This window comes from Engystomops pustulosus, chromosome 4 (assembly GCF_040894005.1).
Source record: "Engystomops pustulosus chromosome 4, aEngPut4.maternal, whole genome shotgun sequence".
In the NCBI taxonomy this organism is placed as follows: domain Eukaryota; kingdom Metazoa; phylum Chordata; class Amphibia; order Anura; family Leptodactylidae; genus Engystomops; species Engystomops pustulosus.
Genome location: NC_092414.1, coordinates 36,004,600 through 36,031,174, shown reverse-complemented (window position 1 = coordinate 36,031,174; position 26,575 = coordinate 36,004,600). Strand labels below are relative to the sequence as shown.

General features: G+C 37.0%; 1 protein-coding gene across 10 annotated transcripts in view; it reads left to right on the top strand.

The window, feature by feature from the left end:
- Positions 1-26,575, top strand: part of LOC140126346 (protocadherin gamma-C5-like) — a 431,655-nt gene that overhangs the window by 47,714 nt on the left and 357,366 nt on the right. The window contains exon 1 of one of the 10 annotated variants that reach the window (XM_072145697.1): positions 1,752-4,313. The exons of 7 other annotated variants lie outside the window; for them this stretch is intronic. In XM_072145697.1, the coding sequence (XP_072001798.1) occupies positions 1,893-4,313 (2,421 nt within the window). In that variant the 5' untranslated portion in view covers positions 1,752-1,892. Of the gene's footprint in view, positions 1-1,751; positions 4,314-7,592; positions 10,119-19,838; positions 22,373-26,575 lie in introns of those variants that run through there. 2 more of the 10 variants (XM_072145707.1, XM_072145701.1) reach the window with 2 other exon arrangements.

The following is a 26,575-nucleotide window of genomic DNA, read 5'->3' as shown; positions in this document are numbered from 1 at the left end:
CACCTGATGCAGCTCTCTCCGTGTTGTTACTGCTTTCCCCGGCATGTCATGTGACCATGACATCATCAAAGGTCCTTCAGCCTTCAGCCTGTGGGAAAGCAGTGAGTGCAAATGCTCTCATCGCGATCTGTGTCTGGAGGACACAGATCGCAATGAGAGAGGAAAGGAATCTCCCGGGCAGCGGGGCAGATGTCCTGCTGACCCGGGGAGATCCGTGGGCCCCTCCAGTACCCCGGGGCCCCGGCACTTGCCCGGGTTAGCCGGGTGCTGGCGCCGGGCCTGGCACCAGATATCACTTATTCATAATCTCTGTGATCAGAAAGTGCACAATAATGCTTGGGGTACATGTAGCTGATGCTAATGTAGTTGAGCCCACAGGAGCTCTTATTTACTAATAAAACTCCAAGCAATCCCCCCAACATGTTCCAATGAACATGGTGTCCAAACTTCCAAGGTGCCATGTTAGAACTGGTACCATCTATTATCTGTTATATAAGATATAATTAAAACCACATAGTACTTAGAAATAAGAAAGTATAGAATTTTATTATTTACTGTATATGATGTTTACAGTATATTGTTTACTGATGATGATGATTGCCTCGTGGTCGGCACTATGGTAGCTCCGGTCTCTCCGTGCTAGGGAAGGGCAGGGTGGGAGCACTTCAGGAGCTAGGGACCCTGTATACTGTGTGGGAAGGTGCAGGAAATTTCTGGGGATGGAGCTATTAAACACTGGTAAATGTACAGTACATCTTGTCTGTAGTACATTTCTGTATAAGTTCATATATAAGGCGCACTGGCTTATAGGCGCACCTTTGATTTCTGAGAAAATTAAAGGATTTTTGGTGCGAAAAATTTTATAGGCCGAAAAATACGGTAAATTAATATTTTAACAACAACACGTGAAAAGTGAGCTAAGGGAGTAAAATTGATATGATAGGTATCAACGATAAATACTTTGATATTGACAGACAAAAACCTTTACTGTATTAGTGGAGAAAGAAGAATTATTTAAATACATGAAATACAGAAATACATGCTAGACCAATTAAACACTGGAAAAACTTGGAAAATTTACCAATATATTTATATAGTATTATCACTTGAAATTGGACAAATAGTTAAATAATGAGTATTTTGGGTACAGGATATCACATAAAGATTTATAGGATTTTATTTACATTTGTACTAGAATAAAAATCACTGAATATTCATAGACATTTGTAAAAGTTTATAAGTATAAAAAAATGTAGTTTAAATACTTACATCAGACCTCTAATGGATTTAACAATGGATTCCCCTACTTAAGAACACTCGACTTACATACGACCCCTAGTTACAAACGGACCTCTGGAAATTGGTAATTTATTGTACTTTAGTCCTAGGCTACAATAAACAGCTATAACAGTTATCACAGGTGTCTGTAATGAAGCTTTAGTGTTAATATTGATTCTTATGACAACCCAACATTTTTAAAATCCAATTGTCACAGAGACCAAAAAAGTTCTGGCTGGGATTACAATGATAAAATATACAGTTCCGACTTACATACAAATTCAACTTAAGAACAAACCTACAGACCCTATCTTGTTTGTAACCTGGGGACTGCATGTACATAGAATTGAATTTAAGAAGACTGCAATACTTAGTTTTAAACTCTAGATGTCACTATAAGACCATAAATGTTTTTATTGTATGTGAATAAGAAAACCAACCCTGATCTTAAAGTGAAAGATCTATGGAAATCCTGCGTTGTTGCTAGATTTCATTCTCTGGTCTTGAGAGTTACCTGGATCATCTTCCGATAAAAAACCTTGTACATTTTACATGTTATATCTGTTTGAGGAGTTCAACAAGAAGACAAGCACCATAGGCAACTTGGCTTTACAATGAAGAAATTCAAAGGAGAAAAAATCATCCTTAGGTCTGTGGCTTGGCAAGTATTGTTTTTACTGCATGTTTGCTTCCATCAGATTATGGGCCAGCTACAATACTCAATATATGAAGAATTGAAGAGGGGGTCTATAGTTGGGAATGTGGCTAAAGATCTTGGAATAAATGTTAAGGAACTGCAATTGAGGAAAATGCAAACTGTTTCTCAAACAAAGAAACAATATTTTGCAGTAAATTTAGAAAATGGAGATTTAATTGTATCAGATAGAATTGACAGGGAAACATTATGTGGGGCTAAACCAATCTGTTTTATTAATCTAGAAGCTGTGATTGAAAATCCTTTAAATTTTTATACAATCTCCATAGAAATCCAGGATGTGAATGATAATGCACCTATGTTTTCCAAGAAATATTTTGAAATAGGAATCAGTGAGTCCTCTGTTCCTGGAGTACATTTCCCACTAGGAAATGCACAAGATCCAGATCAGGGCACCAATTCTATCCAAAGTTATTCTCTTCCTGGTAATGAATACTTCAGGCTTGGAGAAAGAACTTCTAAGGACGGTATTCAATATCCAGAAATTATACTGGAAAAACCTTTAGACAGAGAAAAGCAAAGTTTTTATGAGCTAATTTTAACTGCATCTGATGGGGGTAATCCTCCTAAATCCGGCACTGCCGTAATACAGATCACTGTGCAAGATGTTAATGACAACTTCCCAACCTTCACCCAAGATACTTATACAATAAGAATACATGAGAACGCACCAAAGGATTTTCTAGTGATCCACTTAAATGCAACTGATAAAGATGAAGGCTCTAATGGGCAAGTTTCTTATTCATTTAGTCATATTCCTGAAGAAGCTAAAGAATTATTTAATCTAGATCTATTTACTGGAGATATAAAAATAATAGGAACTTTGGATTATGAAACAATAGAAACGTATGAAATGACGGTGGAGGCTAAAGATGGTGGAGGACTAGTGACACATTGTAAGGTGTCAATAGAGGTTCTTGATGTCAATGATAATTCACCTGAAATAACAGTCACCTCTACATCAGCCTTAATTCCAGAGGATTCCCCTCTAGGAACCGTCATAGCAATAATTAATGTCCGTGACTTGGATTCTGGAGTAAATAGTGATGTTGCCTGTCATATTTCAGACATGTTTGCATTTCAGCTAACTCCATCCTCGAGTAGTTACTATAAACTTGTTACTGCAGTTAGTATGGATCGAGAAAAACATCCAATATACAATGTTACTCTTCAATGTATGGATAATGGATCTCCTCCAATGTCTACCAATAAATCCATTCAGCTGACTATTTCAGATGTGAATGACAATGCTCCAGTTTTTGAGAAGATGAACTACATTGTGTACATTATGGAGAATAATCAGCCTGGGACTTCTGTACAGAATATTCTTGCTTCAGATCTTGATGAAGGTGATAATGGAAAAATTACTTACAGCATTGTGAGCAGCAACATAGATAATATCCCAGTGTCATCATATGTTTCCATAAACTCAATGACTGGGATTCTCTATGCCCAGAGATCCTTTGACTATGAACAGTTGCAGGAATTCCAGTTCCAGGTGATGGCTAAAGACAGTGGATCTCCTCCTCTAAGCAGTAATGTCACAGTGAGGATATGTATCATTGATAAGAATGATAATGCTCCTAAGATTCTCTACCCATCACCAGACACTGAGGGATCGGCATTATTTGAGTTTATTCCTCACTCTGCTGAGAAAGGTTATCTAGTCACCAAAGTGATTGCAGTGGACGCTGACTCTGGACACAATGCCTGGCTCTCCTATCACTTACTACAAGTTCCTGATCCAACATTATTCATCATTGGCCAATATACTGGAGAAATCAGGATTGGACGAGATCTTCCAGACATGGAATCTTTGAGACAAAAACTTGTGGTTTTGGTGAAGGATAATGGAGTCCCATCTCTGTCATCTACAGTTACTTTGAACTTGGTTGTGGCAGATAATTTTCAACAAGTTGTACCAGAGATAAAGCGTCAACCCAATAACTCACCTGTTACATCTAATACAACATTCTACCTTGTAATAGCTATTGCCTTCATCTCCTTATTATTTATTATGACAGTGCTGATAACAGTCATATATAAGTGCAGAAAAACTCATAGCACAACATCCTTTGATGTATTGAGTAGGAATGTGTATCCTCAGTTCACCCTGGGATGTCCCTCTGAGATCAGTGATACAAGTTTACCTTTCCCATTCTCATATGATGTGTGTGTGACTCTGGACTCCAAGCAGAATGAAATTGCGTATCTGAAGCCAGTGCAGAACGTCCCTACGGAAAATCTCATTGACACTGATGAATCTACAGCTATCAATGGTTCTTCCAGCAATGATCTGAATCCAAGCAATATTACAAAGGTTTGAAATATTATTTCCTTAAATCATACCTATGAGTAATGTTTGCGTTATTTGTATAAGCTGGTATTATTTTTGTTTCACTGTAACTTGCAAGTCTTCTACTATTGCACACTTACTTAAAGGGGTTTTCCCACAAATCAAATTTAGGCCCTATCCACAGGATAGGGCCTAACTTGCTGATCAGTGGGGGTCTCAGTTATGAGACCACCACAGATCACAAAAACGAGGGGTCCGATAGGGTCCCACGTACCTCAGTTGGACCCCTCATTCTTCCCAGAGATTACTGGAGCAGACAGCCGCACATAACCGCTCTGCTCCATTAATCTCTGTGGAGCTGATGGAGCTATGGAGCACAGCACAATTTCTGTCAGCTCCATAGAGATGAATGGAGCAGAACGGTCATGTGCAGCCATCTGCTCCATTAATCTCCGGGAGCGATAAGGGAGTCCGTCTGAGGTACATGCGACCCCATCGGACCCCACGTTTCTGTGATCTGTGATCACTGAGACCCCCACTGATCAGCAAGTTAGGCCCTATAACTTGATTTGTGCAGGAGCTTTGCATATAACATCTTATATTAGTTTTATTTATGAATGCTACAAAGAGAACCCTTTGGGACCTATCCCAATGACATCCATTATTTAGACATGTCAAAGCTCTCTTTAGGGTTTTTGCAAATCTTAGAGTGCAGAAGATACCATGTGTCAGAATTTATTGTAAATTATGCTTCAGTGATGTAAATCACAAATCTTACTGTTTCCTATTCATGTCTGTTTGGGAAAAAGTTAGTCTCTACGTTTTACTTTCATGTGTCTTGAGAAATTTGTGAGGTTTTTTACTGGTAATATGGAACACTTTTGTATGTCATTTTTGAGTATTGTGTCCCCCTAACTGTAAATTAGGAGTGTAATATTTAAATTAGAAATACCTGTAGGTGTAATTCCTACTGAATACTGCACAGCATACTGTATCATCACCACATAATGTGCTCATGTCTTCAAATAGATTAATTGAATATATGTTGTCCCTATTATTTAACATGCATAGCAAAAGGTTTAATATCTGTCTAAAAACAAGTAGATGGAGTGTGGCAAATTTATTATTTGTAAAAAAAAAAAGTAGTATTTTTATCTTGCAGAAGCTAGTAGTTTTGCTTGTCCTACATAATAGGAAGGAGAGGTGTGATGAAATTGTGTGATATATGTAAGGAAAGGAAATACAATTCGCAAGAAATGCATGGTAAAAAAAGTCATTGTGTTCAGTACTAGGGATTGTGTAGGCCAAAAGGATCATCATATGAAAGCCCAGCTGCCAATACTCCTGCAGCTAAAACTTCTCATTGTTAAGCCACACCCAGTTGTATTCATCTTACTACATCTACGAGCTGGGGGTGGTCACAGGTGCAGTAGGGGTGACCGACGGCTGATCCAATCAGTTGCTGCTTTAGCCCACTGCTTACTCTATTCAGTACTAGGTAGATTTTTTTCCTGACTCTTTTGTTCTATATACTCTATTCTGCTTTTGTTGTGTTTTCTTACCCTTGCTTAGACAATTCTATCTTCCTCACTATTTTGTACCTCGGTGCCATCTTGGTTTCACCTGGACTTCGCCTGACTTTGCTCTTGTTTGTCTCTGTTTGTTTATTTGACTGTTCTGTGCACTTACCCAGGGTTAGGTCCATTTTCCAGTTGTCACTTGAGAGTTAGCGCAATGTTGGCAATCATACCAGGACAGACGGCATAGGAAGCGCAGGACTTGACCTTTTTCCCTGTCTTGACAACAGCTTTTTAAAAAGTTTGTAAGGAAACGTAAAATATTTTTTAAGAAAAGGAAGAATGTATTAAAAAAAATTTAAATAAAATTCTAGGTAGAAATTTGTGAAAAAGATGATTCCACCATAGACAGAGATTGTTCACTGTAAGCGTAATGAAGCTATACAAATTTTCTGCCGCAAGATTTTGTGATAGTTTATACACTGAACAAGTTCCAGAGGGGCCTGAGTACCTTTCTTTTTGGATACTATAAAAAGTTGTAGTTGTAAGTATTCTGGAAACGGGTCCTTGCTTAAGGTACATTCTGTTTTAAGTTTTATATAAGGAAAATTAGCTTTTTGGTTTTTTTTTTTCCTTCTTTTGAAGCAACATTGCATAATTGCTTGTACTAAATATAGATATTTATTTAGCCTTATTAACCACATTCCTATGTTAGTCATTTAAATATTTAAAGCAGGCATTCAGGTGTGAAGCTTGCATATTTTGTTAGGAATTAAGGAATAAACAATAGCTATTTTGTTTTACTTTTGTAAACAAATTACAGATGTTTTTTTTTTTATCATTTCGTTAGGCGACATGGACATCTTCTACACAACTTCAGACCATTGCTGCCCATAATTATATCAGCAGTTTTTTTTTAAAAATTACTTAAAAATATATATTATCTTTAAAAATGCTACGTTTTGTTAAAAAAAAAACTGAATAAGCTCAATGCTAAAGCATAACAAAATCAAAAATGTTAACTAGTCACAAGTCTAATAAGCAACATATTAAATCAATTGAATTTCTATTTTGAAGAATTGCTTACTTTAAATGGTTTACTTGTTAATGTATTCATTTCACATGTCCCCCTTTGTTATTATCCTATTTAGGCCACAACATGTGCCTTACCATTCTGTTTTGCAAGGAACAATAGTTGATAACTTAAAACAATGTTAACTGATAAATATTGAAGTATAAAATCTGCAAGAATCTGGATTATTTTTCAAAAAAAATTTAACCCTTTTTTAACAATCTATTAGTAATTTGACAAACTGGATAGTCATATGGAGTGTGCTTTATCATTGTCTTGTGGAAGTAAAGTTCAGGAATATTTTTTAATGCTGGAGTTTGATATCCATACATTACACCTGACATATATTAGTTTACATTGGACAAAAAGAAATGCCATAATTTAATTTGTCATTAGCATAATTTTTCAAAAATGTGTTAAACATACAATGCTAACATTGAAGTGGTACAATTTAAATTATATTTTGCAAGGTAGGTTTAAATATATGTTTAAATGCATCAATACCCAAATCTATTACAATAATGAAATTATTGAAATGATATAAACATTATAATTTAAATAAGGTATTTAATTATTGTATCTCAATAATGTGCTCACATAAGATAGGTTGCAGTTCTGAGTTGTGAACACAGGGTGGCACTATAAGACTGAGAATGAATTCCTTCAAAACCCAGCAGAAAATCTCACAGTATAGAATATAAGGAAACACTAGAATATATTCAGAGAGGACACAATGCAGACTTCTCCATAAGAATTACCACTGTGAAAGAGAATATTTCTTGTGGATCACATTGAAGAAGATCGTAAGATCATAGCAATCTGACTATGAAGGATACAGCAAGGAATAGAAGAAAACAATGGATATACCAGGTATTCAGCTTTATTTTCTTCCTTATAAATGATACTTATGGACAGTTACAATATTCAGTAATAGAAGAAGTGAAGAGGGGATCCGTTATTGGAAATGTGGCCAAAGATCTTGGATTGTTAGCAGATGATTTAGCAAATAGGAAATTTCAACTAATTTCAAAAGCAAAAAATAGGTATTTCAATGTTAATTTGGAAAATGGGGAATTATTTGTATCAGAGAGAATTGACAGAGAAACTCTATGTGGGATTAAACCAAACTGCATTATCAACCTGGAGGCAGTGATTGAGAATCCTCTGAATTTTTACACAATCTCTATAGAGATCCAGGATGTGAATGATAACGCTCCGATATTTTCAGACAACTACTTTGATGTAGAAATCAGTGAAGTTACATTACCTGGAACACACTTTGCTTTAGGAAATGCACAAGACCCTGATTTAGGCACCAACTCTATACAGAGTTATACACTGAGCGGCAATGAAAACTTTGGCCTTGGAGAAAAATCTACAACAGATGGAATTAAATATCCGGAAATTATACTTAAAAAATCCCTGGATAGAGAGAAGCAAAGTTTCTATGAGCTAATACTAACAGCTCTGGATGGAGGGAACCCACAGAAATCAAGCACTTCTACAGTAAAGATCGTTGTCCAAGATTTTAATGACAACCTGCCTCTATTCACCCAGGACACATATCACATCAGATTACATGAAAATGCAGCTATTGGCTCCATTGTCATTCAGTTAAACGCAACAGATGAAGACGAAGGCCCCAATGCCAAAATAACGTATTCTTTTAGTCATATTTCTGACAGTGCACGACAACTATTTACTATTGATTCATTACATGGGGACATCCAAGTAGCAGGAGGTTTGGACTATGAAGTGTCAGATACCTATGAAATGACTGTAGTGGCTAAAGATGGCGGAGGTCATGTGACACATTGCAAAGTATTTATACAAGTGGTTGATGTGAATGACAATGCTCCAGATATAACCATCACATCTCTCTTAGGATCAATCCCAGAGGATTCAGCACCAGGTACTATCATAGCTTTACTAAATGTCCTTGACTTAGACTCTGGGATAAATAGTGAAGTTGCTTGTCATATATCTGACACATTGGCTTTTCAGCTTATTCCATCCTCTAGTAGTTACTATAAGCTAGTAACAGCATCAAGTATGGACCGAGAAAGAAATCCCTCCTACAATGTTACAATACAGTGTATGGATAATGGATCTCCTCCGCTCTCTACTAACAAAACCTTTCAGCTCAATATCTCTGATGTGAATGACAATTCTCCAGTGTTTGAGAAGATGAACTACATTGTGTATATTGGAGAAAATAATCAACCAGGTACATCAATCCAGAGCGTCCGCGCTACAGATCTGGACTGTGATGAAAATGGGAAAATAAGTTATAGCATTCTGAATAGCAATGTAGAAGAGATTCCTGTGTCATCATATATTTCTATTAATTCTATAAGTGGAGTCATCTATGCCCAGAGATCCTTTGACTATGAACAGTTGCGGGAATTCCAGTTCCAGGTGATGGCTAAAGACAGTGGATCTCCTCCTCTAAGCAGTAATGTCACAGTGAGGATATGTATCATTGATAAGAATGATAACGCTCCTAAGATTCTCTACCCATCACCAGACACTGAGGGATCGGCATTATTTGAGTTTATTCCTCACTCTGCTGAGAAAGGTTATCTAGTCACCAAAGTGATTGCGGTGGACGCTGACTCTGGACACAATGCCTGGCTCTCCTATCACTTACTGCAAGTTCCTGATCCAACATTATTCACCATTGGACAGTTTACTGGAGAAATTAGGATTGGAAGAGATCTGCATGACACAGATATCTTAAGACAAAAGATTGTGGTTCTAGTGAAGGATAATGGGGTCCCATCTTTATCATGTACTGTTTCAGTTCACTTAGTCATGGCTGAAAACTTTCAACAGGCTGTCCCAGAGATAAAACGACAACCCAATACATCAAACACTTCATCCAATGTTACATTCTACCTGGTGGTTTCCATTGCTCTTATTTCAATTCTCTTCATTGGCACTGTGCTGGTAACCATAGTCTTGAAATGTAGAAGATCTAACAATCCAACAACCTATGGAGCTTATAGTAGGAATGTGTATCCTCAGTTCACCCTGGGATGTCCCTCTGAGATCAGTGATACAAGTTTACCTTTCCCATTCTCATATGATGTGTGTGTGACTCTGGACTCAAAGCAAAATGAAATTGCGTATCTGAAGCCAGTGCAGAATGTCCCTACCGAAAATCTCATTGACACTGATGAATCAACAGCTGTCAATGATTCTTCCATCAATGATTTGGATCCTAGGAATATTGCCCAGGTATGAAGGAGTATTATTTACTAAAACCATATATATTGATATTCATTATTAGGATAAGGTTGTATTATTTCTTTTCCTCTAGTAGCTTAAGCAAATGCTACCAGTGTGAAAGAGTCTAAAGTTTTTGCTAGTTAAAAACAAAATTAGTTTAAAATTGTTATGAACAACTAAAACAGTAGTTTCTGACATGTGGCCTTTGGTTTTAAGGGCATGCTAAGAGTCATAACCTTGCAGTAGATGTAAGTGGTGGAATGCTGAGAGATTAGAATACAATCAAATGTTCTCATTAAAGATTCAAAGTTTACTCTACATGTTCTTCCTTTATAATACAATAATTTATTACATGTGTATAAATTGTATACATTTTGTGACTGAGCATTAAATGTAGGTCGATCTTATACAAATTATATAGATGTTATCAAATTAGAAAAAAAAGCTGTAAAGTATTTTATTTTTTTATATATTTTATTTTATATTAAGTATTTTATGTTGATAAGCAGTGATTATACTGTACCGTATTTTTCGCCTTATAAGGCGCACCGGACTATAAGGCGCATTAGTCCGATGCGCCTTATATATGTAATAATTCCATATATAAGGCGCATCAGACTATAAGGCGCGGGGTCCGGGGGTGTGGCGGAGGTCCGGGGGCGTGGCGGAGACCCGACGGGACGCGACGCCGAGACGCGACGGGGAACGCGGGGAAGGTGAGCGGGGAAGGTGAGGGGGAGCTGGAGGATGGCAGCGGACCATACTTACATAGGTCCCCGCTACCGGAGACAGCAGATCTCCAGCGGGAACTGCAGACCACGCGGCAGAAGTTGTTCATGCCGCGTGGTCTGCAGTTCCCGCTGGAGATCTCCGGTCTCCGGTAGCGGGGACCTATGTAAGTATGGTCCGCTGTCCTGTGCCCTGTGCCATAGATAGGGCGCACCGGACTATAAGGCGCACTTTGGATTTCCACGGAAATCCAAGGCTTTTAAGTGCGCCTTATAGTCCGGAAAATACGGTATATACAAATCTTAATTAGGTTGAGATACTAATTCCGAACATTTTATGACTTGTAATCTTCTAGAGCCCTCTCTCTCTAACTCTAGTTTATAGTCCTCTCTGTGCTGGTTGGTAAAGACTGAGCTGTTTTGACTGATTTCATCCCTCCACTTGGATAGACTTGATTTATAAAATTAAAGAATTTGAAAGATATTTCAGGTTCTGTGGAAACTTGATATCTCTGCAAGCTTCTGTCAATTTTGTTAGAAAATTAGAAGGGTAAGTCGAAAGAAGAGGAGAGAGAATGAGTAAATCTGTTTGGACATATAACTTGTGTAGTTGCAAAGTTTGTGAAAAAGTAATGGACCATTAATATTTTGGCTTGTGTGTTAAGATTGTTTATCTACAGCATTTTGTAAAGTATAGTATATTTTTAGATTCACCCTACTAATCATTGAGGATTGTTTGGTCAATTTTATAAAATGTTAATAAAAATCTTTTCATATTTATTTCATTTGACATTTGATAAAGTATGTTGATATTGAAAGTGTAAAAAGTGAACACAACATAAATCAAAATAAATATGTGAAACAAAAAAAATTAAATATTATGATTTTTTTAATTAAATTTACATCAAAATAAAGTACAACATTCGATTTGCTTAGTCTATAATATAGTTAGTTTAGTGCGCTAATATATTAATAAGATATTAACCCCTTAATGACAATGCCTCAAGCGGCATTAATCACTGTGCATTTGTTGGCAAATTTTTGTGGGTTTAAGTACTACAACTTTTTTTGTGTGGTATATTTTGTAACACATAGGGCTTGTCAAAAGTTAACCGATCAAAAGTATTTTTTTTTTCATTTTTTGTAATAAGTTTAAGTTATAACTAAATAACTATTATAAATGAATTCACTACCATGTAACAGTCATTTTAAAATATGTATAAATATGTATAGTTGATGTCTTTATAGTGTACTGGGGATTTTTTACAATTTATTGGGAATTATTAAATGTGTATTTATTTATATTTGTTTATAGATATGTAATCCTTTTTTTTTTAACTTTTTAAATTTCCTCTGTGGTCATAAAAGACCCCTGGGGAACACATTCACTTTTTTAATTTTTATTCCTTTTTTTTTTCTTTCAAGTTTTCCCCTGTAACTGGACATCTATAAAAGCCCCAGTTACAGGGAAAATAATCCCCTGTGGAGGCTGATGTCAGATGAGAGCTGTACTTGGTCTGATTAACCCCTGCAGACCTTGCAATCATGTGACTGTTGGATCTCTACAGCTAATTCAGCACTATAAAGCAACATAAAGCATTCCAGGTAAAGGATGGGGACCTGTATAGGGACTCACTGAAGCAGGTTAAAACTATGATTCATGAATGTAAAAATAGATATAAAGAGAAACTGGAAGGCAAATTGGCTGCCAACCAGGTCAGTGAGGTCTGGAAGGGTATGAAACTAATAACAGGGATGCAAGCAAAGATGGGTGGTTTTTCAGGGGATAGAGATAATGCGAATGCCTTGAACTCCTTTTTTAATCAGTTTAGTACAGGGGAAGGGAACCCATGTACCGATTGTGATGGGGACACTGACGAGGAGGATGTTAGATTGGGAAGTATGGCCAATAATAATGTTGGTTTCTCAATTTTGGCAGAGGATGTAATATGTGAACTAAAGAAATTAAAGGTTAGAAAGTCGTCAGGGCCGGACTGCGTAAGCGCGAAGATCCTTCAAATGTGCTCTGGGGAACTTGGCCCTGTTTTCTGTGAACTGTTTAATCGTAGTATTTCAGCTGCTGTGGTTCCTACGTTATGGAAGACGTCGTGTATTATTCCGGTACAAAAGGTCAGGGCTCCGAGAGAACCAAATGACTACCGCCCGATAGCGTTAACTCCGATAATTATGAAGGTTTTTGAGCGTTTTATTTTGAGACATCTTGCTGAAGTAGTTGGACTGTATCTTGACCCTCTACAATTCGCATACCAACCACGTCTGGGTGTGGAGGATGCGATTCTTTCTTTGCTCCACAGAGTATACATGCATCTGGACGAGCCGGGGTCTGAGATCAGAATAATGTTCTTCGACTTTGGGAGTGCTTTTAATAGGATTATCCCGAAACGTCTATGTCAGAAATTGGGTAAAATGGGGGTTGGTTCTGGCCTAATTCAGTGGATCTTTAATTATCTGATATTAAGACCGCAGAAGGTGAAAATTGGAAACACGGTGTCGGATGTGGTTGTGAGTAACATTGGAGCCCCACAGGGGACTGTTCTTGCCCCGTTTCTATTCACCATCTACACTGCAGACTTTCAAAAAAATAGAAGTCAGTGTTTCTTGCAGAAGTATTCGGATGACACTGCGATAATAGGGTGCATAAAAGAGGGAGATTTGTCTGAATATTGGTCGACCATTGACTTGTTCTCGGAGTGGTGCGACTCAAATGGCTTGGAATTGAATCTATCTAAGACCAAGGAAATGGTAATCAGTTTCCGAAAAGAACGTGATACTGATCTTGAGCCTACGAAGATTAGGGGTGTCGCAGTAGAACGTGTCACCAACTACAAGTATCTGGGCGTCTATCTGGATGATAAGTTATTGTGGCATATAAATTCAGAGAAATTGTATAAAAAGGCGTCTGGGAGACTGTACTTTTTAAGATCGCTCAGGTCTTTTGATGTGGACCGTAGGATGTTGCTGTCCTTTTACCAGTCTGTAATTGGAAGTGTTTTATTCTATGCGGTGGTATGTTGGGGAAACAATGCTCGTACGACTGACTTAAACAAATTTAAGAAATTGGTTAGGAAGGTGAACTCAATTGTTGGCACTAAGACAGAGGATTGGGAGTCAATCTTGTGTGCACGTATGCTCTCCAAATTTAAGTCCATTGTATGTAATGTGAAAAGCCCGTTACATAACACACTGATGGGTCAACGTAGTACATTTAGTGATCGGTTTCTGCATATGAAATGTAGAACGAATCGTTTTAAAAACTCCTTTATACCTAGGGCAATTGCATTAGTGAACATGGGCACGTAATTAATATCCGTAACCATGGTGTTTTTTCTTTTTTTTACTTTTTACTGTTTTTTAAAATAATTTTTATTATCTATTTGTATATGTATGTTGTATTTTACTTGTTTGTATATGTATAATTGTGATCATGAATGGAGGTGTTGTTGTTGTCGTTGTGACAAAGTCAATTTCCCCTGTGGGGACAATAAAGCATTCTATTCTATTCTATTCTATTCTATAAAATGAAGAAAGGAGAAGGCGACTAGGAAACGGATGGCTTTAGATATATTTACTTTCTTTACCTAAATATATTTGTTATGTTATAACTGATATTAACTTAAATCCATGTTTACCTTAAACATTGATTTGTTAAAATGAAAGTGGACGTAAAACAATAAACCAATTATACTCACCTCCTCTAGTGCTCCTTTTCTCCACTGTCAGTTTCCTTCACAGCCAGATCTCTGCCACACAATTGCTTTAATCTTACAATCAATTACCAGCAGTATGGTACTAAGGACCTCTGTATATCAACAGAGGCCCAGCAGTGGCAGGCAGAATCGTGGCTGCTCTGGCAGAGATGAGCATAAGTGGTTTGTATGTATAACCATAGATAACATTTCTAAAAATCTCAGACAATACCTTTAAATCTTGTTTATTTACTTTCTCCTCATGGAGGCCCAACCTATTTTTGACTTTGAGTGCCAAGTGTTTTATTTTATACTTTTTAAATGTCGTCATGATACCCATAACTTTATTTATAAAGTTTACAACTGTAAAAGTGATATAGTAGGAGCAAATATTTATTTCTGGATCAGTTGTGAATGATATCATATTTGGGATACAAAAAACTAATGAATCACTTTCATCGACACTTTAATGGGGAGTATAAAAACTAGCAATTCTAGCATTTTTTTTCTTTTTTAAAGTTGTCTCTTTCAATGGATCGCACAAATAACATTTTTTTACTAAAAACTTTATATACTCGAGTTATAAGCCGAGTTTCTTAGCAGAATTTTTGTGCTGAAAATTCCCCACTCAGCTTATATTGGGTATATAAAAAAATAAATAAACTGAATACTAACCATTCCGATGACTGGGGCAGAACCGTTTCTTACTCCATGTAAGCTAGTGCCAAATGAATTTTTATTCATAAAAAACCTCAAATGTAAAATAGCTATATGAATCAGATATTGATGTAATTGTACTAACCCATAGAATAAAACTAACATCTTATCTTTGCTACACAGTGAACAGCAGGAACAAACAATGATAAATATCAATTCCATAATTTATTTTTTTTGCATCCGCCAAGTAAGGGAGGAATCAATGAGAAATCAATGAGAAATCACCACCCCAAAATGGTATCATTGTAAAGTTAATCTCATCCCACAGAAAGTAAGCTTTTATCTTATAATATACCCAAAAAAGAAAAATGTTCTAGCTTGTATGATGCACCTATGAAAACCCCCCAAAATTGTAACATCCTTTATGGTAGTGGATCTCAACCTTCCTAATGTGAGGAATCTTTGAAACAGGTCTTTGGTTGCTACTTCATTGATGAAATTTTGCTAACTGTTATGAATCGTTATTGTGAACCGATCTGTGATTAGGACTCCTCCCCACTGCCTCTGAATTACCTTATTTTTTTCTAGGGTTCTTGTAAAAAGCCATTTATGATTGGTTACCAATCATATTCCCTTGCCTAAAACCACCATACATCAGCAGTCAGAATGGAATGGATTTGGAAAAGCCTTACAAAGCCAAAAGACAATCTATCCTTTCTTAACCCCTCTATGTGCTCCTATAGCAGTTTGTGACCACATAGTATAATAGTTTATCATAGTTTATACAGTTGAAAAAAGACACCTAGTCCATCAAGTTCAACCAAGGAAGGGAAGAATTTGGATGAGGAAGAGATTTATGGGAAACAATTCTTTGTAACATAACCATCAATGTTATTTAGTTGTAAAAAATCATCTAGACCCTTTTTGAAGCTCTCTGCTGTCCCTGCTATGACCAGCGCCTGAGGCAGGCTATTCCACAGATTGACAGTTCTCATAGTAAAAAAGCCCTGTCACCTCTGGTGATTAAACCTTGATATTTCCAGACGGAGACAGTGCCCCCTCGTCTAAGACCCTCCATAGCCCTTATCATTTTTGTGGCTCTTTGTTGAACCCTCTCCAGCTCCAGGGCATCCTTTTAATGAACCGGTACCCAGAACTGGACAGCATATTCCAGGTGAGGCCGAACCAATGCCTTGTAAATATGAAGTATTTCCGTATTTAGGAAAAATAGAGTAGCGAACCACTAGGTGTAGTTTCTTCTTTAACCCCTTGTAAAAATAAACATTTTGGGAGCAAAGGAATATTGTTTTAAAAAAAAAAATATTCTTCACTAATCTGATCCGAAGTTATTTAAGTTCCACGAAAAAAAAAAGTGTGGTGTTAAAATGCTCATTGCACCTCTTCAAAAATTGTTATAAAAGGTGTATTTTCTAAAATGGGGTAATTTGTGTTTATTTTTACCAGGGTCAAACTGGGAGTCTAGGGCCCACCAGTGAAATTAATTCTCGGGACCCACCTACAGCTACATTGAAATATTACTTCTATATTCTTAGGCCACATTTACACAATGCATTTTGATTGTATTTTGAAAGGAACGATAGCTGCACGCACGATGGCACGATAGCAAGGCAAACTTCACTACGTGCACTTGTGGGCCATAGTGGGAAAAGGGGTTAGAATAGTTCATTTTACTATAGCTAAATTCTTAAGGACATTACTTTTTACAGTTTGGTCACTCTTTGTATATTGCAGTTTTTTGATGGCAAGATTTTTTTAATGAGTTTTTTTTTCTTAATTAAGAAATTATTTTCTTAATTTAAATTTTTTGAGAGGTTATTTAATGGAAATATTTTTAATACATTTTGCTTTTTCTCGACATGTGTTTGTACTGTTTTATTAACATTTTATTAATGTTGCCTTGTTTAGTTATGGTTGCAGTGTTTGCCAAAAAATGAGACAAGAGTGTAATGTTATTTCAGTGTGATCTGTAAATTTTTTATTTGTTTTACCGTAATTGTTTACATTTATTTTACTCACTTTTTTTTAGTCCCACTATAGGACATCCCATTTTTATCTCCTGATCACCTATATGATGTATTTGTAATCTCAGTACAACAAAGTATTATGGATTTTCATTGCTTCTGGCATATCCTACTTGATTCATGGCAGTCCTGGGTGACTTTTTCAGGCTCCCAGGTACTGTAACTATCACTGGTAATTTGTCACAGTTGACGAAGGTACAGGAAATAGAATTCCCTCTTTCAAGACTTTTTAGCGTCTTAAATGGCGGCAATCCTTGTAAAATACAACTTAGAGTAGGCTCCCAGACATCTGAGCCTTTACATTCATCCAGGCATAACTGTACCCCAGGTATTCAAGGTACCTGTACACCTAGACTTACAGTTCTACCTAGTTTTCTAGAAAGGATATATTCTACTTATTGACAGTGTAGTTGGAGCTTTATATGTTTTTATGATTAGTTACTATATGATATTTGAAAACATATACACTCACCGGCCACTTTATTAGGTACACCATGCTAGTAACGGGTTGGACCCCCTTTTGCCTTCAGAACTGCCTCAATTCTTCGTGGCATAGATTCAACAAGGTGTTGGAAGCATTCCTCAGAGATTTTGGTCCATATTGACATGATGGCATCACACAGTTGCCTCAGATTTGTGGGCTGCACATACATGATGCGAATCTCCCGTTCCACCACATCCCAAAGATGCTCTATTGGATTGAGATCTGGTGACTGTGGAGGCCATTTGAGTACAGTGAACTCATTGTCATGTTCAAGAAACCAGTCTGAGATGATTCCTGCTTTATGACATGGTGCATTATCCTGCTGAAAGTAGCCATCAGATGTTGGGTACATTGTGGTCATAAAGGGATGGACATGGTCAGCAACAATACTCAGGTAGGCTGTGGCGTTGCAACGATGCTCAATTGGTACCAAGGGGCCCAAAGAGTGCCAAGAAAATATTCCCCACAACATGACACCAACGCCACCAGCCTGAACCGTTGATAAAAGGCAGGATGGATCCATACTTTCATGTTGTTGACGCCCAATTCTGACCCTACCATCCGAATGTTGCAGCAGAAATTGAGACTCATCAGACCAGGCAACGTTTTTCCAATCTTCTACTGTCCAATTTCGATGAGCTTGTGCAAATTGTAACCTTTCTTAGCTGAAAGGAGTGGCACCCGGTGTGGTCTTCTGCTGCTGTAGCCCATCTGCCTCAAAGTTCGACGTACTGTGCGTTCAGAGATGCTCTTCTGCCTACCTTGGTTGTAACGGGTGGCGATTTGAGTCACTGTTGCCTTTCTATCAGCTCGAACCAGTCTGCCCATTCTCCTCTGACCTCTGCCATCAACAAGGCATTTCTGCCCACAGAACTGCCGCTCACTGGATGTTTTTTCTTTTTCGGACCATTCTCTGTAAACCTTAGAGATGGTTGTGCGTGAAAATCCCAGTAGATCAGCAGTTTCTGAAATACTCAGACCAGCCCTTCTGGCACCAACAACCATGCCACGTTCAAAGGCACTCAAATCACCTTTCTTCCCCATACTGATGCTTGGTTTGAACTGCAGGAGATTGTCTTGACCATGTCTACATGCCTAAATGCACTGAGTTGCTGCCATGTGATTGGCTGATTAGAAATTAAGTGTTAACGAGCAGTTGGACAGGTGTACCTAATAAAGTGGCCGGTGAGTGTATAAGTATATAAATATTCTGTGACCTGCATAGATGTCTTTTATAAAAAATAAAATAAGCACTAAAAATAGAACAATTATAAAAATAATAAATGAAAATGTTGCTTATATTCCAGAAAATGAAATGTATGTAATGAACGTAAACTCTTTATTACATACTGACTTTATTAAGTGTATATATATATATATATATATATATATATATATATATATATAAATAGTAAAAAAGAAAATATAGCAGCACTCAAAAAAGAAAAATATTACTCAGGTGCACGCTCCCAGAACCGGGATCACAGTTCATCCAACGTATAGAATAAGAAAAATGGCAGCACTCCGAGATTCAATGTGGTCAAAAACGTACTATTTTATTCCAGCATGTGCCATGCAACGTTTCAGCTCCCAAAGCCTGGAGCCTGGAGGCTTGAAAAAGGCTCCAGGCTTTGGGAGCTGAAACGTTGCATGGCACATGCTGGAATAAAATAGTACGTTTTTGACCACATTGAATCTCGGAGTGCTGCCATTTTTCTTATTCTATATATATATATATATATATATATATATGTATATATAGGTATATATGTTATATTTAAACTAGAACAATGCAATCCACTATATAACATAAGTACATAAGTTTTCTTTTGTTGGTGGACATAAGCAGAATTGGTGAACTTTTAGTAATTGAATATTGAATCTATAGGGCTTTAATTTTATTAATCCATCTACATTTAAATTTGAATATTCTTAAAATGTAAAGAAAACATTGCCTTAAAATCTGCCTATTCCAGAAACCCTGCAATTCCTAAATGTGGACACTAAGTGGCACTATTAGACTGTGTAATAATCTTTTACTCCAACTTGAAAAAAATCTATGAATTGTCACTGTAATCTCACAATACAGGATACATAGGAACACTGCAATATTTCTAGTGAACACATTGCAATCAGAACTCATCATTGGAAAGAATTTAGCATCATAACAATAATACCTCTCTTCTTGAAGCAGAAGCAGCTTATATAACAAATCCTTCTAACAATGAATCTTACATCAAGACACAGAACAAATCGATTGAAGCTGCTTTATCAGGTATTTTACTTAATTCTCTTTTTTATCCATGATATCTATGGCCAGTTACAATATTCAGTACTTGAAGAAATGAAGAGGGGATATGTAATTGGGAATGTGGCAAAAGATCTTGGGCTAAATATAGACGACTTATCAAATCGAAGATTCAAACTTGTCTCACAGACAAATAAACAATATTGTGATGTTAATTTGGAAAATGGAGACTTCATTGTATCAGACAGGATTGATAGAGAAAAACTATGTGAGATTAAACCAAACTGCTTTATAAACCTGGAGGCCGTGATTGAAAATCCTCTGAATTTTTACACAATCACCATTGAAATCCAGGATGTAAATGATAACGCTCCGATATTTTCAAAGAAAGAGTTTGATTTAGAAATCAGTGAAGTTACATTACCTGGCACACACTTTGCTTTAGGAAATGCACAAGACCCTGATTTAGGCACCAACTCTATACAGAGTTATACACTGAGCGGCAATGAAAACTTTGGCCTTGGAGAAAAAACTACAACAGATGGAATTAAATATCCGGAAATTATACTTAAAAAATCCCTGGATAGAGAGAAGCAAAGTTTCTATGAGCTTACACTAACAGCTCTGGATGGAGGGAACCCACAGAAATCAAGCACTGCTACAGTAAAGATCGTTGTCCAAGATTTTAATGACAACCTGCCTCTATTCACCCAGGACACATATCATATCAGATTACATGAAAATGCAGCTATTGGCTCCATTGTCATTCAGTTAAACGCAACTGATGAAGACGAAGGTTCTAATGCCCAAATAACTTATTCTTTTAGTCATATTTCTGAGAGTGCACGACAACTATTTACTATTGATTCATTACATGGGGACATCAAAGTAATTGGAAAGCTAAACTATGAAGCCATAGATGCCTATGTAATAACTGTAGAAGCTAAAGATGGCGGAGGTCATGTTGCACATTGTAAGGTTTCAATACAAGTGGTTGATGTGAATGACAATGCTCCAGATATAACTATCACAACTCTCTCAACATCAATTCCAGAGGATTCACCACCAGGTACTGTCATAGCATTATTGAATGTCCGTGATTTGGACTCTGGGATAAATAGTGAAGTTGCTTGTCATATATCTGACACGTTGGCTTTTCAGCTTATTCCATCCTCTAGTAGTTACTATAAGCTAGTAACAGCATCAAGTATGGACCGAGAAAGAAATCCCTCCTACAATGTTACAATACAGTGTATGGATATTGGATCTCCTCCGCTCTCTACTAACAAAACCTTTCAGCTCAATATCTCTGATGTGAATGATAATTCTCCAGTGTTTGAGAAGATGAACTACATTGTGTATATTGGAGAAAATAATCAACCAGGTACATCAATCCAGAGCGTCTGCGCTACAGATCTGGACTGTGATGAAAATGGGAAAATAAGTTATAGCATTCTCAATAGCAATGTAGAAGAGATCCCTGTGTCATCATATATTTCTATTAATTCTATAAGTGGAGTCATCTATGCCCAGAGATCCTTTGACTATGAACAGTTGCGGGAATTCCAGTTCCAGGTGATGGCTAAAGACAGTGGATCTCCTCCTCTAAGCAGTAATGTCACAGTGAGGATATGTATCATTGATAAGAATGATAATGCTCCTAAGATTCTCTACCCATCACCAGACACTGAGGGATCGGCATTATTTGAGTTTATTCCTCACTCTGCTGAGAAAGGTTATCTAGTCACCAAAGTGATTGCGGTGGACGCTGACTCTGGACACAATGCCTGGCTCTCCTATCACTTACTACAAGTTCCTGATCCAACATTTTTCACTATTGGCCAACATACTGGGGAAATTAAAACCAGCCGAGACATTAAAGATACGGATATCTTAAGACAACAGATTGTGGTCCTGGTACATGACAATGGTGTCCCATCTTTGTCATGTACTGTTTCAGTGAATTTGGTTGTGGCAGAAAACTTTCAACAGATTGTTCCAGAGATAAGAAGGCAACCTAATAAATCAAATTCTTCTTCTAATGCAACATTTTACCTGGTGGTTTCTATCGCATTCATTTCCATTTTGTTTATTTTCACAGTGCTAACCACCATAGTCTTAAAATGCAGGAAATCTAATGTACCTACAGCCTATGGATCATATAGTAGGAATGTATATCCGCAGTTCACCCTGGGATGTCCCTCTGAGATCAGTGATACAAGTCTACCTTTCCCATTCTCATATGATGTGTGTGTGACTCTGGACTCAAAGCAGAATGAAATTGCTTATCTGAAACCAGTGCAGAACGTCCCCACAGACAATCTCATAGACACTGACGAGTCAATTGTTGCTATTGAGGCTTCCAAGAATGATCTGAATTCCAGCAATTCTAACCAGGTATGAAGTATTATATTTAATGAACACTACTGCCGTTATTTAAATGTTAAATTATGTATTAATCATTACTACTATGAATAACTTCAACACTTTCTCTACAACATTACAGCAGTTCATATTTCTAGTTTTTGCTTGCAGAGGAAATATGAATTTTAGAAAGGAATTCTTCCTCGGGTTACAGATATGATAACTACTCTTATTATTCTATTATGCAGTTTGTATTGGAGAGGTTTCATTGCCATCTACCTCTCATTTACATGCAACTGAATGGTTCCACCATGGTCAGGCTCCTAGAATGGATTTCTATCCCTTACATTACCATTAAAAATGACTTTTCGTTAAACCATCAGAGGAGTGATCCCGTTTATCTTCTGGACACATTCCAAGAGTTGGGAATGGCAACTACTGTTGGCTTGTGGATGATATTTTTGAAGGAGGGTATTACAAATGCTTCTAGAATTATGGAGGAATTGAGGGTGTAAATTCCCCAAATCTTTATTGAAACATTATTTAAAATATCTATACATTCACTGCCAAATAGATAATAAGATGGCATGTTTTCAAGAATAACTAAAATGTGTGCCCTCAGTCTTAGCACCCATGTTTAAGGCAGCAAAAATTAGGCAAAAATACTCATACATGTGTTTTAATCTACTGTTTAATTCTAATCTGAAATCTAGGCAGGTGATTATTGAGAATATTCTGTAATCTGCATATTTTTTAGGCCCACAAGCTTGTGGAGTTGGCACCTGCTGCAACTAAAACTGTATACTCCAAGAGTAGAAGGAAATGCAATAGTAGAAAGGAGTAGGGGAAGGTATCATACTTTTATATTCTTATTTTCCCTACCAAATATTTGTATTCGGTAGGGACCACCACAGTTGCACATGCATCTCCTATCAAGGCTGCCATTATGCCAGGCACAAAAACATTGATAACATTTTCTTTTATTTGTCTTCCTTTGTATTTTCAAAAAGTTGTAAAAGTTTATTAATATTGTATGCTCCACAACATAGTGCCTTTATGTTTACATCGATTATAAAAAAAAAAAAAATCTCGTAAAAAAAAATGATATACTCCAAAAGAGCAATATTAGGGCTTTTAGGACATCCTCTTGTATAAAATGTTGGCATGGTCACTGGTGTGCACTTTCACCTTGTCCTGTTTTCCTATCACTGTGATAGTGAAGACACGGAGTGCCTAAACAGCAGCCCAAAACCCATGTATTCATTGCACACTTCCAACATTGCAATTTCAGCAGTAACTTATTGGTCACTGCTCTGCCGCAGCTTTACATGGCATTGGTGACCATTATGAGTTATATGTTATGATACATCCACAGCTAAATGTGGAGAGGAAACCACCTTTGTTTAAAAACTATTTTACACCTAGCTACTAGGCTAAATGTTTTCCTCTACCCCCTCTGTGTGGCCTCTGTCTAATGAATAGAAAATATTAATTGATGTAGACTGTGTCACCATAGTATTTATCAGGACTTCTATGCCACAAAAATGACATATAAGTCTTGAAATAATCTCAAATGCAAGTGCATCACTAGCACTTGTAATAATTTTCCCCTTTCCGCCACCTCCATGCCAAGAGGGCATCGAGGGAAGGAAGTGGGTGTGACCGACGAGTGTGTGGCAGGGCAGTGGTCAGGCATGGGGCTTTCCTGTCCCCGCACCATCGCAACCCCTTGTCAATTAACCTCTGATCAACATTGTCCAATATTTCTAGGCTGTCAAGTACCATGGATTTCGAATTCAGAAAGCCAAAAAATAAGTATTAGGCAGTTGGCTCAACATTTCTTCATGGTGTTTGTCATTACTAGATTTGTAAATTCTTGCTTGGGAATGTGCTATGTATATCTTCTTCTTAGGAGAGCCCTATGGATACGATATGAAATAATTAGGAAATATGTCCCCAAAATCTAGGTGTAGCCACGCCCCTCTCACATGACCAAGGGGACTAGGTGGCTAGTACAGTTTTTTCATTGTTTTCTCCTCGGAGGATCTCTATGCCAACCCAATTCATTAGAGGTCTGTTTTTCTTTATTTTATCCCTTTTTATTTTACTGTTTGCTTTTATTATGTCTGTTTATTTCACCGTTTTTGTAACCTTTAAGCATTGTGCCTATTTTGCATGTCATTTAACAAGTTTTTCCTTGTGTATGTCCATTTACTGTCCTTTTATAAGTTATTTCTTGTGGCTCTATATGTCCCTATACCTTTGTAGAGGTAAATTACGACTAAGCTGTGTTACACTGTATGGGGGAGATTTATCATAAGTCTCTTAGAGCAGAACTGTTCTAGTTGCTCATGGAAAATAATCAGAGCTCAGCTTTCATTTTCCCACACCTGTTTATAAAATGAAAGCCGAGCTCTGATGCTCTATGAGCAACTTGAACAGTTTTACCTCAGAAACTCATGATAAATCTCCCCCCTGAGTGTCTATGTTCTAGCAGTTAGCTATAAGTAGTATGGTACCTGAAGGAGTGTGTATCTAGATCAGGGCTGCGCACTGGGGCCCCCATCAATGTGGGCTATTCGGGCAGTCACGTGACCGCCCGAATCACCCATAGTATGTTTGAATCTGGGCTCCCCGGGTCGTAAACGGCACACATCTGGCATGCCCTGACTTCAGCCTATGGCAGAGCGAGGGAACAATAAGTTCCCTGCTTTGCCATAGACAATCAGAGGTATACCAAGATTGCGACAGCGTGACGGAAGATGAGGTCCGCACGAATCAGGGAACAGAGGAAGGTGAGTATAGTTTGTTATCATAGGGGGGCTGTATATAGTTATTATGGGGGGTGTATATAGTTATAATAGAGGGAGTATATATAGTTAGTGATTATAGGGGGCTGTATACAGTGCTTGCTTGGGGCTGTATATAGTGATTACTGGGAGCTGAATACAGTGATTACCAGGAGCTGTATACTGGGGGGGCTGTATATAGTGATTGCTGGGGGGTTCTATGCAGAGAATATGGGGGGCTGAATACATTTATTGCTGTAGGCTGAATATATTTATTACTGGGGGCTGCATACAATGACTACTGGGGGCTATATACAGTGATTATGGGGGGCTGTATGCAGTAATTACTGTGGGGTTGTAAATAGTAATTACTGGGGGGCTGTATACAGTGATCACTTGGGGCTGTATTTAGTGCATACTGGGAGCTGTGTATAGTGATTACCTGGGGGCTGTATATAGTTATTACTGAGTAGGCTGTATATTGTTATTGATGTGGGGGCAGCAACACTAGTAAATAATAATACTAGTTCCTTTTTTTATATAGCGCACACAGATTACGCAGCTCAGCACTGTGCTTGCCATATACTTGTCCCCAATGGGGCTAACAATCTAATCAACCTGCCAGTATGTTTTGGAGTGTGGGAGGAAACTGTAAAATGGTTGAATGATAAATTACCAAAGTAGCAGAAGGAAATATGAAAGGCAAAACTAGCCAAAACAAGCAGAAATAAGATAAAGTGGTATGATATGTATAAGTATATCTGCAATAAATAATATCTACTTTTTTCATTTGCTGGAAAGTTTTATGTTTAATTGAATTTTCTATTCAAATTTTAAACATGATTTTGAATGGGTGAAATTAAAAATGTGAGAAAATTTTAATGTATTACATTTCCAATACAAATACAGACATAACCCTAGAAACCAAAATCAATGTCTAATAAACATTGTAAGGTGCCCTTATTTTATTTCATGCTACAACCTACTCTTAAAATAACATTTCAGAAATAAAAACTAAACTTATTCTTTATTTGCTCTATGTATTATAATTTAATTATTTCATTATTTAATTAAAACTGTATATATTTTAGCCATTGTCTATGTTGGGGTATTCAATTACCACTAAACATTTATATTAATTTAAATATATTTTTTTTGTGTCTTTATTTTTATTATTTTAAGAAAGTAACAAATATATATGCATAACCACAGTTATACATTGCATTATACTGTAAGTATAGGATTACTAAACCTTATTAAAACAGATAGAACTTATAACAGTGCCCCTTATGTTTCCTTGTGTGTTTTACTTGTAGTGATATGAAATATATTTAAAAATTATAGAAAAGTAACTTACAAATCTATTTGCAGAATAGTTGCAGTTCTTGTTTTTGAACACTGTGTGGCACTATAAGACTGTGTTTTAATTTTTTACTTAAACTAGAAA